Source organism: Culex quinquefasciatus, chromosome 2 (genome assembly GCF_015732765.1).
Source record: "Culex quinquefasciatus strain JHB chromosome 2, VPISU_Cqui_1.0_pri_paternal, whole genome shotgun sequence".
NCBI lineage: Eukaryota > Metazoa > Arthropoda > Insecta > Diptera > Culicidae > Culex > Culex quinquefasciatus.
This window is the reverse complement of record NC_051862.1, coordinates 48,171,632-48,184,091: the sequence shown is the minus strand read 5'-3', so window position 1 is coordinate 48,184,091 and position 12,460 is coordinate 48,171,632. Positions and strand designations below refer to the sequence as shown.

General features: G+C 34.8%; 1 protein-coding gene across 5 annotated transcripts in view; it reads right to left on the bottom strand.

The window, feature by feature from the left end:
- The window catches only part of LOC6045111 (venom dipeptidyl peptidase 4), a 57,293-nt gene that overhangs the window by 32,572 nt on the left and 12,261 nt on the right, over positions 1-12,460 (bottom strand). Inside the window, exon 2 of one of the 5 annotated variants that reach the window (XM_038252182.1) lies at positions 12,020-12,378. In XM_038252182.1, coding sequence (XP_038108110.1) covers positions 12,020-12,256 — 237 coding nt within the window. In that variant the 5' untranslated portion in view covers positions 12,257-12,378. Of the gene's footprint in view, positions 1-1,679; positions 1,819-12,019; positions 12,379-12,460 lie in introns of those variants that run through there. The other 4 variants (XM_038252183.1, XM_038252184.1, XM_038252185.1 and 1 more) reach the window with 4 other exon arrangements.

Below are 12,460 nucleotides of genomic sequence, written 5' to 3'. Positions count from 1 at the left end.
AAAAGTTCAACTTTTCAGCATCCATTTTAGTGCTAAAAAGTAGAACTTTTCAGCATTTGTTTTGAAAAGGATTACTATTCGATTCTGTTGTTTTTGGTACATAAAAGTAGGCTGTTTCGTCGTCCGAGACTGGCAGGAAAACTATGTAGTTTCACGACGGAATTGCAAAAAAATAATTTTCAATACGATGAATATCAAACTAAACACAAAAAAATAGAAACCTAGGGATACTTGTATTTAAAAATCCAACAAAAAAATCATTAAAGGCTATTACCAATTTTATTTTCAAGGTTTTGTTCATCAACTCTGGCGGAGGTTAAATTCAGGAGGGAGGAAAAAAAAATACAAAAACTCAATTGCTCAACAGTTTTCAACACTTTCAAACAAGAAGTATCACAAAATGCTAAATACATCATACAAATTAAGTTTACTGTCTAAGAACTTCAAAATTTTGAAGAATTCCGGGATTTTTTTTCTTATTGTTACACGTCTCCCTTTAAATCTAGAGTTTGCATTTAAAAGTGTAAAAACCCAAAGGATGCCTCATATGGTTTGAAAGACGATAATAAATGAATACTTTTTCTACGTAAGTATTTTTTTGTTACTTTATACTTTTAGCCCAGGCTTTTAGGCTAACTCTATTTTTGGAAAAATTTTAAAATGTTTAAATTTAAAAAAATACTCAAAATGATTTCAAAGAAACAACAGCAAAAAACTATTTTTCGAAAAAAAAACTGTAGAAATTATTCTAATGACGTATTTTGCAATTCAAGACTGATTTAACCCAAATTTAAACTTTTATTACTCCCTGCGACCACCACGGCATAATCTAGGCTATCGCTTAAAACCCTATAATCGTCCCCATCATCAGCAGTCAATTCACACCCATCAAAAGTGTGCTAATTTAGCCCAAAAAACTGTGCAACTCTGGTTCGTTCGGCCAGCTCATCCATTATTCAGCTCAAGCGCGCAGTTGTGTACTAAAAACCTGTCAACCACGCAAACAGCCCATCATTCAGCGCGCGCGCTCTGTAGTGTAGATCTGTTTGCATTCTTTTGATCAGAAGTGACAAATGATGACACTATATACCGGGGCCCAACCTTAACAAACGGTTTCGCCATTCGATTAGCATGCACTGCATGTCCAGCAGCAGCACAGTGATTGCTCTTCAAACACACACTTTTAGGTTCTGAATTGCTGGCTGTTTGCTGGCGAATAAACCTAGGCTACAGGTGTTGTTGTACTCTGTTAGCTGGAAGCGTGAGCAATTGTTCTGTTCCAGAAGCAGCAGTTGGCGTTACAGTAGCTCTGTTCCACTGAAAATCACGATCACAATTAGTCTCGACTAATCGAATCGGGAAAGAGCTCAATTTCACTTGAAATGATGTCGCATATATGACACTGCAGGCTTCACAAGTGCCTTTCTGTTGGACAGGTATTCCCGGTATCGAATACAGGCTCGACAGCTATCATGTTACACACAGAGGATGAGACATCCTCTTTGGCTAATTTCAGCAGTAGGCACACACGCTTTTTGTCCAATAATCCTCTTCACGTAAACAATCACTAAAACCACAAACTCCACGAGGCAAGAGCAGCAGAAGAAGCACGTCGAGAACTGCATCAGCAGCAGCAGCAAGCAAGAACAGGTTTTGTTGCAACACGAAATGAGACAGACTGAGAAGATTGTTACCCAGCAAACGCAAAACCGTGCGCGACCGTTCGCGATCGTATCCAGACGAAGACTGAAACTGAGGTGGCAACGGCCTAGCCAGCGACGACCGACTGGCAGGAAAGCTTCAGACTCTGGTGGACCGCGTGGTAGCTGCTGATGTTGCTTGCTAGTAGCAGCAGCCAGACAGGCAGAGGGTGCACGGTGGGTTGAATTGTTACTTTTAAATATTTTTCAATAGATTTCGAATTTACAAGTCATATTGAATACCTTTAAAAACATTAAGCAAGTTTTCATACAAATTTGGCAGCTGTCCATACTTCAAAAATCTGTATCTTTAAAACACATATTTTAATCAATTTGATGTCATCGGAAAGTATTATGTAAAATGAAAACAACTCGTCTAGAGCGTCCAATTTCCCGGGGTTACAACACTCCCGGGAAACGGGAAATTTTTAGCAAATTTCCCGGGAAATCCCAGGAATTCCCGGGAAATTTGAAATTTATCGAAAATTGATCTTATCCTGCTTCTGATTGATGTTTTGCAACAAAAATTTATAGAACAGCAACTTTAATGTTCAAAATGAGTGTGGGGACAATTAATGGCTTGAATGCTTTTAAAAATCATACAACTTTATAAAAATATTGAAATTTTCTAATTTTATATACTGTCTTTCTCCTCCTACCAAATCAAAAAAAATCATTTGATTTTTTTGTTGAGAAGCATTATTTTTTAAATCAAATTTTAAATCAGTGAGTAAAATCCATGCTTCTCAACCATAAACATGCTTTTAGATATGTCTCTGTTACCACTTCAAGGAAATATGTTTAAGATTAACGTTGACTCATAAAGCAAAAAAAAAAATTTGACTTTTTATCAATTTTTTGAGCAAAATTTTGACTTTTTATCAATTTCACCTAAAATTTATATGTATATTGTTGAAAGCTTATAAACTAATTTAAGTAAATTTACACATTGATTTTTTTTCTTCTTTAAAACTTCTAAAAACAACTTTAGGGTTTGTGTAAAATTAGAACAATTAAAATCTGATTTTAACAACAAACACTTTGTACGAAGTCACCCCAAAAAGTAAAATACAATTTTCAACACCACTATTTTTCAAATACTATTGAAAAATATTTTTTCCAACAAAAGTGCATGGACCTTGTGTGGTCTATCCCAGTACATGTTTTACAAAATAATAATCTTGAGACAAACCTTACCAGTTGGAAAAAAAATTTAAAAAAAGAATGAAATCCTATTATTGTTTTACAATAAATATTATCTGAAATACAAGTGAAATAAACTTGATTTTTCATATAAAATCAATATGCACAGTAAATTAAAATGAACAAAATAAGTTAGGTTCTCTCATTATTTTTTTTTTAATTTTCAAAAAATTGGGACCAAAAAGTAAGCAAAATGTATACTTCCGCTTGAAAATATTATTTTTCGGGAAATCCCGGGAATTCCCGGGACGAAAAATTAGACGCTCTAAACTCGTCTCTTTGTATTCATTGTATGTATTGTTTTGGACATCTGAGGAAAAAAAATGGTTACACTCTAAAAAATATTTTTTTCAATCGACTTTTACCAAAAAAAATGGTTTGACCAAATAAACCAAATAAAATATCATTTTTGGCCATGTTTTGAATGACAAAAAAACCATCTATTGAGCTATAGTAGTGGTAAAAAATCATTTGGCAGTATTGCCAATTTTTCGAAAAAAAAGCTTTTTGAAAACCAAAAAATCTTTGACCGAGTCATGAATTTTTTAATCAATATTGATTTTTTAAAAAAAAGCTAAATATTGGTCGCAAAAATTTTTCAACTTTACTTTCGATGTAAAATCAAATTTGCAATCAAAAAGTAAATTAGTGAAATTTTGATAAAGTGCACCGTTTTCAAATTAAATATAAATAAATAGTCGCAGTGTTTCATTTTTAAAAATTAGTGCACATGTTTGCCCACTCTTGATTGCCTCACTCATTTTTGAAAAGCTGACAAAATTCTCTATATTTTGCTTTTTTGAACTTTCTTGATACGACCGTTAGTTGCTGAGATATTGCGATGCAAAGGTTTAAAAACAGGAAATTTGATGTTTTCTAAGTCTCACCGAAACAACCCACCATTTTCTAATGTTGATATCTCAGAAACTAATGGTCCGATTTACAATGTTAAAATAAGAAACATTCGTAAATTTTTTCGATCTTTTCGAAAACAATATTTTCAAAAATTTTAAACCAAGACTTACATTTTAAAAGGGCGTAATATTGAATGTCCTCTAAAAAATATCAGAAAATGAAAAAAATAAAAAGAATGTTTTTTACAAATCAAGTTTTAGTGACAAAAAGTTAAATAAAAAATCACCAATTTTTTTACCGTGTATCATTTTTTCCAGTGTAGTCCGTATCCATATCTACTACTTTTCCGAAGACACCAAATCGATCAAAAAATTCCTTGAAAAGATACAGTTTTTTAAATTTTCATGCATCATTTTTGTATGGACAGCTGCCAAATTTGTATGGAAAATTATAGGTATGGACAAACTAATTATGCAAAATGGCTTCTTTGGGCATTCTGAAGGCACCAAAAAAGTTTCAGTCAGATAAAAAAAAATACAAATAAAATCGAATGACCGAAATCTGAGAGAACTGCTTTTGTATGCTATCTTGTCGTTTGTCGCTTTTTGACGTTCCGAGAAAAACGCGTTTCAATGTTTGACCTTGAATAAACAAAAACGAGAGCACGCAATGTAAACAATATCAAACACGCTTCGTTTGGTTGACCTTTCTGCGCGTTGTCCTGAAGTTTGGTTGAATTTGGTTGCTGAATTCCCGAGCTATGATTACAAATGTTTACGGTAGTCGAGCTCGTTCCTGTTTTAAAGTACACTGAAACCCCAATGGTTTGACACCAATTGTTGTCAAAAGAACTTTTTTCACTTTTTAGTTTGACACCCTCTTTACACAGAGCTAATACATACTGGCAAATGGTTGATTGGATAGTAAATGAGAGTCTCGTGTAAAAAGTGACAGTCAGTTTGACTTTATCAAACCAACGGGATACAAACTAAACATTGTCAAACGAAAAAGTGACCAACAACCGGGAGTTGAGTGTATATAATTTCTTTAAAAAAATCGGCAACAGCTTTCATAGTCTGAACAAGATTTTTCAAATGAGTTATCGTAGGTTACCGCCGTTGAAATAATCGTAATTCGATAACGATAACGATAACATAAATAATATCGAACCACGATAAGGTTATCATGAACAACCTTGCAATTCATACCTGAATCATACGCAAAAATAGGGTTATGCAATTGAATTGAATCATTGATGAATTGTTATGACAATATTATTCGCTTTTAAATTTGTTGATCATGTACTACTTCCAGTACGACTCAGTGTGAACGCACCTTAAACTGAAGTCACTAGTGAACAAACTTGCGAGAGAAATCTTGCTCTCTTGCGTTCACTTTTGCTCTCCAAACATGCTGCTGCTGAGATTAACGCGAGCAACGGCTCACACTGACCGTCACCGGTTTCTCACGATGCTCTTTCGTTTGAGAGAGGATTGAATTACGCGCGCAATTAAATACACGGAAGAAACAAAAAAAACTAATCTCAACTAGAGGGCTTTCCCAACTCACATAACTGACACATAATCGTATCAATGATGATGAGAGTTAAGATTTCTGTGTGATTTAAAAAAAATCGAAGGCAGTCCTTTGTAAATATTTTCTTTTATATTAAAGAAGAAATAAATCAGGCTCAGCTAAATAAAACACATCTGGAGTTTTTTTTTTTTTTGAAAAAGTCCAATAAACCAAATTTCCAGTTTTTGCTTTTTGGGTGTTTTGAAACCGCCTTGAGTTAGGGGTATTAAAAACACCCAAAAAGCAAAATCTGAAAATTTGGTTTATTGGACCTTTTAAAAAAAATTCTTGAAATATAAATATATTCAAAGTAGAATCAAACACATTAAAGCAATAAAATAACAGAAACCTGTTGCTTACCAATCTGGACTCTCTCTGCCAACCTGTACCTTGCAACGTGCAACCTCACTTGATAATTTGAGCCGCGTGGCCGGTGTCGGATATCAACATAAAAACAATTTGATTTCTCTCCCTCTATCTCGCTATGTGTCAGCAGTGGCCGGGCTTCTTTTTTTTTTTGCACGGCCGGAGGCACGGTCGCACTTACCAGTTCTGTTCGTAATATGATAATGGCATATATTTTTTTCAAGGAAAATCATAGCAGCAATGGACATTGGAAAAGCTTAGGGAAATTCAATTTGTTGTTTTCACCGGCTTTCCACTTTGGTAGCTCAAATTGGATTTTATGGGGCGGAATAAATCTGATTATAATTTTTTCAAAAGCTTGTTGAGGACCCTCTAAGTCATTTTGTTCCTGTCAAAAGCTGAGAAAAATTTAAAACTAGATCATGAATCATTACCACAACATTTCTTGAGAAAATGGGTCCAATCCACACCCATTTTCCCAGCAATCACGTAGACAGCATGAATTTCAAATCCACATTGTTTCACTTTTCCAAGCTACAAATAGGGAAATTTTCCCACCCCCACTGGTGGGAAATAATTTGCTCCAAACCCTACAGCAAAAACCTTACACAACGTCGACAATGTTTCTCGGTGAAGAGTTTCGTGGTGTTTTTTCTTCAACTCTAATCGTTACACCAAAGTTAATTAAACGATTTAAGCTTGAATTGGCGGCTATCGCTCACAAGTTTAGCCACACACACGTTGTGCCCGCTGTTGCTGCTGTCAAAGTTAACTTGTAATTGATTACCGCCATTATGCTAAACGACCGGCAAGTTCTACAAGCACCAACAATAGACCGTTAACATCGATTGGAGCCCCCTTAAAGTTACATACCTGCCACGCAAAATTGGTGCTGAAGAACACATGGGTGCTTTTGCATACATTAGATGCAAGATGGGGGAACGGGGGGTAAAAAAGTTTAAATGGCATTTGAACCAATAAAACAATAAAATCAATGTAACTAAATGTTCATAAATTGTTAGTTACAAAAAATAGAACAACAATGTATATTTTTGTTCAGTGCAATGTCACCCCTGTTGACGGTATGTGATTATTTTAGTTTGCCAGCAAAAGTGTTATTTAAGTACATTTTAAATATTTGCAGCCAAATATATTGTAATAAACGGATAATATCATTTTCTATCTTTATAAAATTTTGAATTTCACTAGCAAAACTTCATTTTATTCCAAATGAATTGTCTCCATAACATAACTGGGAAAAAAGGAAATCTCTAATAAATATTTGAAATCGTGTTTTACTGTCAGACTAACAGTTTACAGTTTTTTTTTTCAAACTGTCAAGAAGTTTCCAAATCAAATTGAAAATCGAATCCGGACTGGATTACTCGAAGTGAACGCAAGAAAGACAAAGACAAAAAAAAGTTTTGTTGTTTTGTTTGGACCGTTAACCTCAAGTTGATTAAAATAAATCTCAAAAAGTTGAAAAAAAATTAGTGAGTTTCCATTTTTTTTAGAATTGACAAAAAATTTACTTCTGCGAGAGAAAAAAAATTTGGCGGTGATGTAAATTGGAATTCCATAAAAGTTCAAAATATTTTTAAACGAGCCCAAAAATGCAAAATATGATTATCAATGCAGAATAGGGCATTTTAGACTGTTCTACTGTTCTCAGTTGATTAGAGTTCTATTTCCATTGAAATTTTCAAGTATTTTGCTAAAAATATTGTTATGCCCCCTGATTTTCTAGACAAATTTTCAAGGGGGGGGGGGGACTAACACTTTGAAAAATATTTGCAACGGCCTAAATGGTTTTTGAAAACTATTTAAAATTAATTAAAAATTAAAATTAATGAATATGATTTTAAAGTTCCAACTCATCTTTTTTAAAACCATTTTTTTATTTGATAAATTACAACTATATGACAAATTATCGCAATTTGACAGTAAATTTTAGGTTAGGTTATGGCAATTGAAAAAATAATTTAATTTTTTTTAATCTGCTATTCTCCTTGTATGTCAAGCTCAGAAAATTTAGAATGTATGTAGAAAAGACAATTTACCAACATTGTAATTTTTGGATCATACAAATATGAAAAATATTTACCGATGTGTACAATTGCAATGTATTTAAATTGTTAAAAATATTTTTCTAGTGTTTTCGAAGACTCCTTGATTTTTTGGTCTGATTTTAAGTGTAATTTGTTTATTTTTTTTTTAAATTTTTCAAACTTTCGAAAACAAATACCATCAAAATTCCAAAATCAGGCATAACATTTCAAAAGGCTCAAATATTCAACATAGGAAAAGTGTTATCTCCAAAAAGGTAAGTTATTTCAAATTGCAACTAATTCCATCAATACAATTCTGTGGTACCTGTCACCCGTTAATCTACTCAATGTTTCTAGAAAAATCAAGCTTTAACATATAAAAAATGTCAACGCTCGTAATCAACTTTATATGGTTAAGATCAAATTTGGAGAGAATGTTGTTTCCATCAAAACAAGCAAATATCGCGATTATCATCCAAATCTGATAGCCCCCTTATTTTTGGCACCGTCCAAAATATAACATCTTTTGCGAAAATTTTGAAAATCGCAATTTACATGCTGCGATAAATCTGAAATCTCAGATAAAAAAAAAATCAAACCATCCACATCCACATTTTGTGGTCTCTATTGCAAGTTTCTGCTCGAACTAAGGAGTCCGAAGGCTTGAATGGGGAGAGCACCCAAACCTCTTTCTACTCCAAGGAACCTTCCACCCCAGTGTTTGAACTGACGACCTTCGGATTGCGAGTCCAACCCACTATGGGGTTTCAGGCGGCCATAAATCGAAAAACCGACATGCTCTAATTATTTGTTTGGTATTTTTTTTCGAAAATAAACATTCTAACTAAGAAAAATCCAGAGTTTGAAAGTTGTAGGTTCAAAATTCACTGAATTGCAGACCTTCAAAGGCGAAAATGGTAAGAAAAAACATGTTTTTTGACAAAAAACAATGATTATTTTTCATAGTTGTATTGTGTAGCTGTTTATGTATTTTTTCCTGCATCATTATATATATTCAGAAAAGTAATTGATTCAACTTTTTAATAACATTTTACAAAACACACTTTTACAGGCTAAAAAAACTAATAAAAATCAAAAAAGATGGATTTTTATTCAAAATTTAGTTTTTTTCAACTTTGCTAATGGAGTACTTTTTTTGTGTGCATTTGTGCGGTCTGAAAAATTTGTAGCTTAAAATTTGAACCATGTCCTAACTTGTCTCCAAATTTCAAAGTGCACTTATGTGCACTTTTTGAGTTATGCCATTTTGAACATTTTGATTCATACATGAAAATTAATGATTTCGCGTATACGCTTGGTTAAAATCACATTATTTACCTGCGGAAGCAGAAATGACGTACCTGCTATGTATGTTTTGAAAATGGTTTGATATTCATGACTTTGTTGGTACTTAGGTACGTTTAATAAAATTAGAAATTCCTATTCTAAGTATTTTACAGAAACGATTCGTCGAATATTCATATCAGTTCGTTGTTGTGTTCTTTTGAAAGTATGGATAATAATACCGTAGTGTCCCTGTACGATATAACGAAGCACTATTTCGAAAACGTGAGAACTACTTTCGAGTATATTTGTAAGAATTACAACATTGCAGAACCGTCACATGATCAACTCAGGGAAAAACTACGCATGTTGTTCTGTAGCTTCAAAACGAGGTATACAAAAGCCCATAGAAGAAGTTCATATTTTAGGTAATCTAACGACAATCGGTTACATAGTGATTTTGATTTAGAAGAATTTATCGTGGAAAACGTGAATTTGCAAGTGGATCAACAAAAAACGTGGACGAGAATCCATACAATGTTCCATAAAATAAACCGTCTAAAATTCTAAAACACCGCAAAAATCAAATTTTGGTTGGGGGAGGGGGTCTTCAAAGAGAGGTGGATTTTAACTCAAGAAGAAGGGGAGGAGATTGAACGTAAATCAGAAACTTTAACATAGCATAAACCGCCATTCCGTGCATCAAATAGACAGAGCAAGAATATTAAAATTCACCACATTAATGCATGTGGCCTCAAATATATGAAAAAATCGAAAATTAAACTTATTTTCTGGAAAAATATCAAAATTCATTTGTTTTCATTATACTAAGTACAAATAACACAAAAAAGTCACAAAAAAGCAAAAAAAATATTTTTGGCCGCTCGCTTATATGGAAATACCCCATAGTGCAACCGCCGCCAGCGATTCCACCGGAGTAGGCTTGGTTTGGTGTGTTGTTTGTACTTATGGCATGGAGACAACTTCTACACCTGGAATGACTTAACGGCCTAACAACCAAGCCGGGACCGACATTTTACTTCCTCATCCGATGGAAGGTTGCAGCAGATGGGAATCGAACCCAGAATCATCCGCTTACAAAGCGGACAGCGTAACCATTCGGCCACGCACTGTCAGATCATAAAACGTTAATGCAGGAATTAGTTATGAGGAAAATTGGAGAAGGAATCGATTGTTGCAGTAAATTTTCAAATTAATAAAAACTGTTTTCAAAGTGTGTTGAGCAAAAAAAAAACAAAATCAAAAATATGATAAAATCTTTAAAAAAAAAAACTTGAAAAAATCTCATAATCTTATATTACAACAGAAAAGACACAGAGTAATCCAGAGGGAGCAGTCCGAACAAAAGTCATTCAAATGTTTGGCTCCGTTACGGGTTTACCCTTTGGAATCATAGCAGCTAGTGGCGTTATGTTTGAGCGTTACCAGCCTGGTTAAGAAAATTTTTCATCATAGTAAACTCCGGTTTTTTCTACTTGACTTTGTTTTGACAAGTGCAAAGCTTTGAATAGCATTGGTTGTTGGAAATGTGAGTTCCTCTTTTCAAAATTTATAAAAATAATCAATTTAGAATCAGGAGAAAAATCTTGAACTTTGTTTGCAGTTTGAATTGTTTGTAGAAAAGAAGAATGCTGTCGGTATTTGGGAATTCCTGGAGTCACTTCGTTAGCTCAAATTAATGGGGATGAATTAATAGCTGAGTCTCGAGTGCTCGTAGATCAATTTCGGTCTTATTGTGACAAAACATTTCAATTGGAATGACAAAAATACACATGAAAAACAATACTTGTTTCTTCAGCATTGCATTTAGTCGTCACTTCCATCAATAAAACTAACAATGTCTCTAATCACAGAAATGAGGAAAGTTAGACAAAGATGAAAACAACAAAACGTAATGTACCTCCAAAATTAATTGTTTCAACACATCCATATCTTTGTTGTTCCCTTGACGTTATTCGCCAAAAATTGCTGAAATTATCAGTTAGTTAGTTGTCCTAATTAACGAGCCTTTCAGCTATAAACGCTGTTTCGGCTCGGCAAGAAACTATCAAGTAAATCCCAGTATTTGCCGATTTTGATAACAAGCCACGTAAAATTTGCTGTGTTGCACACGCTTCGGTCACAAGTAGATATTTGACTTCAATCGGATGGTGCACCGTAACAGGTTAGAAAAATAATCTCACACTTAAATCTCGTTAATGTTTTCGTGAAAATTTTTTTGGCCTTCTGTTTCATTTCTCCATTTTTTTCGTTATCAATTTATTCAATTCAATATTTAAGAGTCATCAGAGAAAATAACTTTGTTGATATCGGGAATGTGAAAATTTTTGACAACCTTACAATGTCATCTAGCCGACTAGATCGCTGTGCAAAAAATGTAACGCATTGAACGTCAGTTTGCTCCGAGCGTTACGACAAGCGACATTTTGCTGAAGGGGCGATGTACCACGATGTACCGCGTAACGCAACCATAAATTAAAAGCCAGTGCTCCCTCTGGATTACTCTGTGGAAAAGATATGCAAGAATGTTTTGTTTTAATTAGTTATACCCTCTTAACCCCAGAACACCCCGTTCTTTGCACGGTCTAGTAGCTCGCTATGGGGCGTCTTCCACTCACCTTACCGCCGGTAAATAGATGCAAATTAATTGAGCGCACATTCTAGCACACTCCCCGCCGCCCTCTTCAAATTTTCCCTGCCAAGGCCACACTACTGCCCTGGCCCGAGCTGCACCAAAACAACAATTAACCCCTCCCCATATGTGGGCAACCTCAAAAGCAATTTTCGCGCTATCTTACCACCATCGAGCTTTTGAACGCAAGAGTTGATAAATTCGCATATATTTGCCGGTGAATAACAATAGGTTATTAAAACTTGTGTAACAGTGAAAAATGTTTCCGTTGATTTCAACTTTACATTGAACGATTTTCACAGTGTCTCCCCGATCAAAGCTTCCTCCCAACTTACCTCATACATTTCCACCTTCATCTTCCGGGGCCGGCCCGACCGACCGGTGGCCGCCTCCAGGTTGATTTCCTGCAACTCCCGGTTAAACTGCCCCCGGCTTCCCCCTCCCCCAATGTAGCTCCACTCTTCGACGTCACTTCCGCTTCCGTTCGACTCCTGGGCACTGTCGTCGTCGTCCGGATCGTCGTCCCGCTGGGATAGTCTCTGATACTCGATGGCCACGGCCGGAATGCTCATTTTCAGGGTGGGAGCACGTGTTGAGATTTTTTTTTCTTCTTTTTCACAGAGTCGGGGTCATGTTTCAACACTGGCACTGGTTTTTACGTTGAACTAACTAGGTTGAGTGAGTTATTGGAGATCTTAATTTGTTTAGAGGAGAATCGGTTCGATTTATCGAGGAAAAGAAAGCGGAAACGTTAAATTGACGACTGAAATTACGCC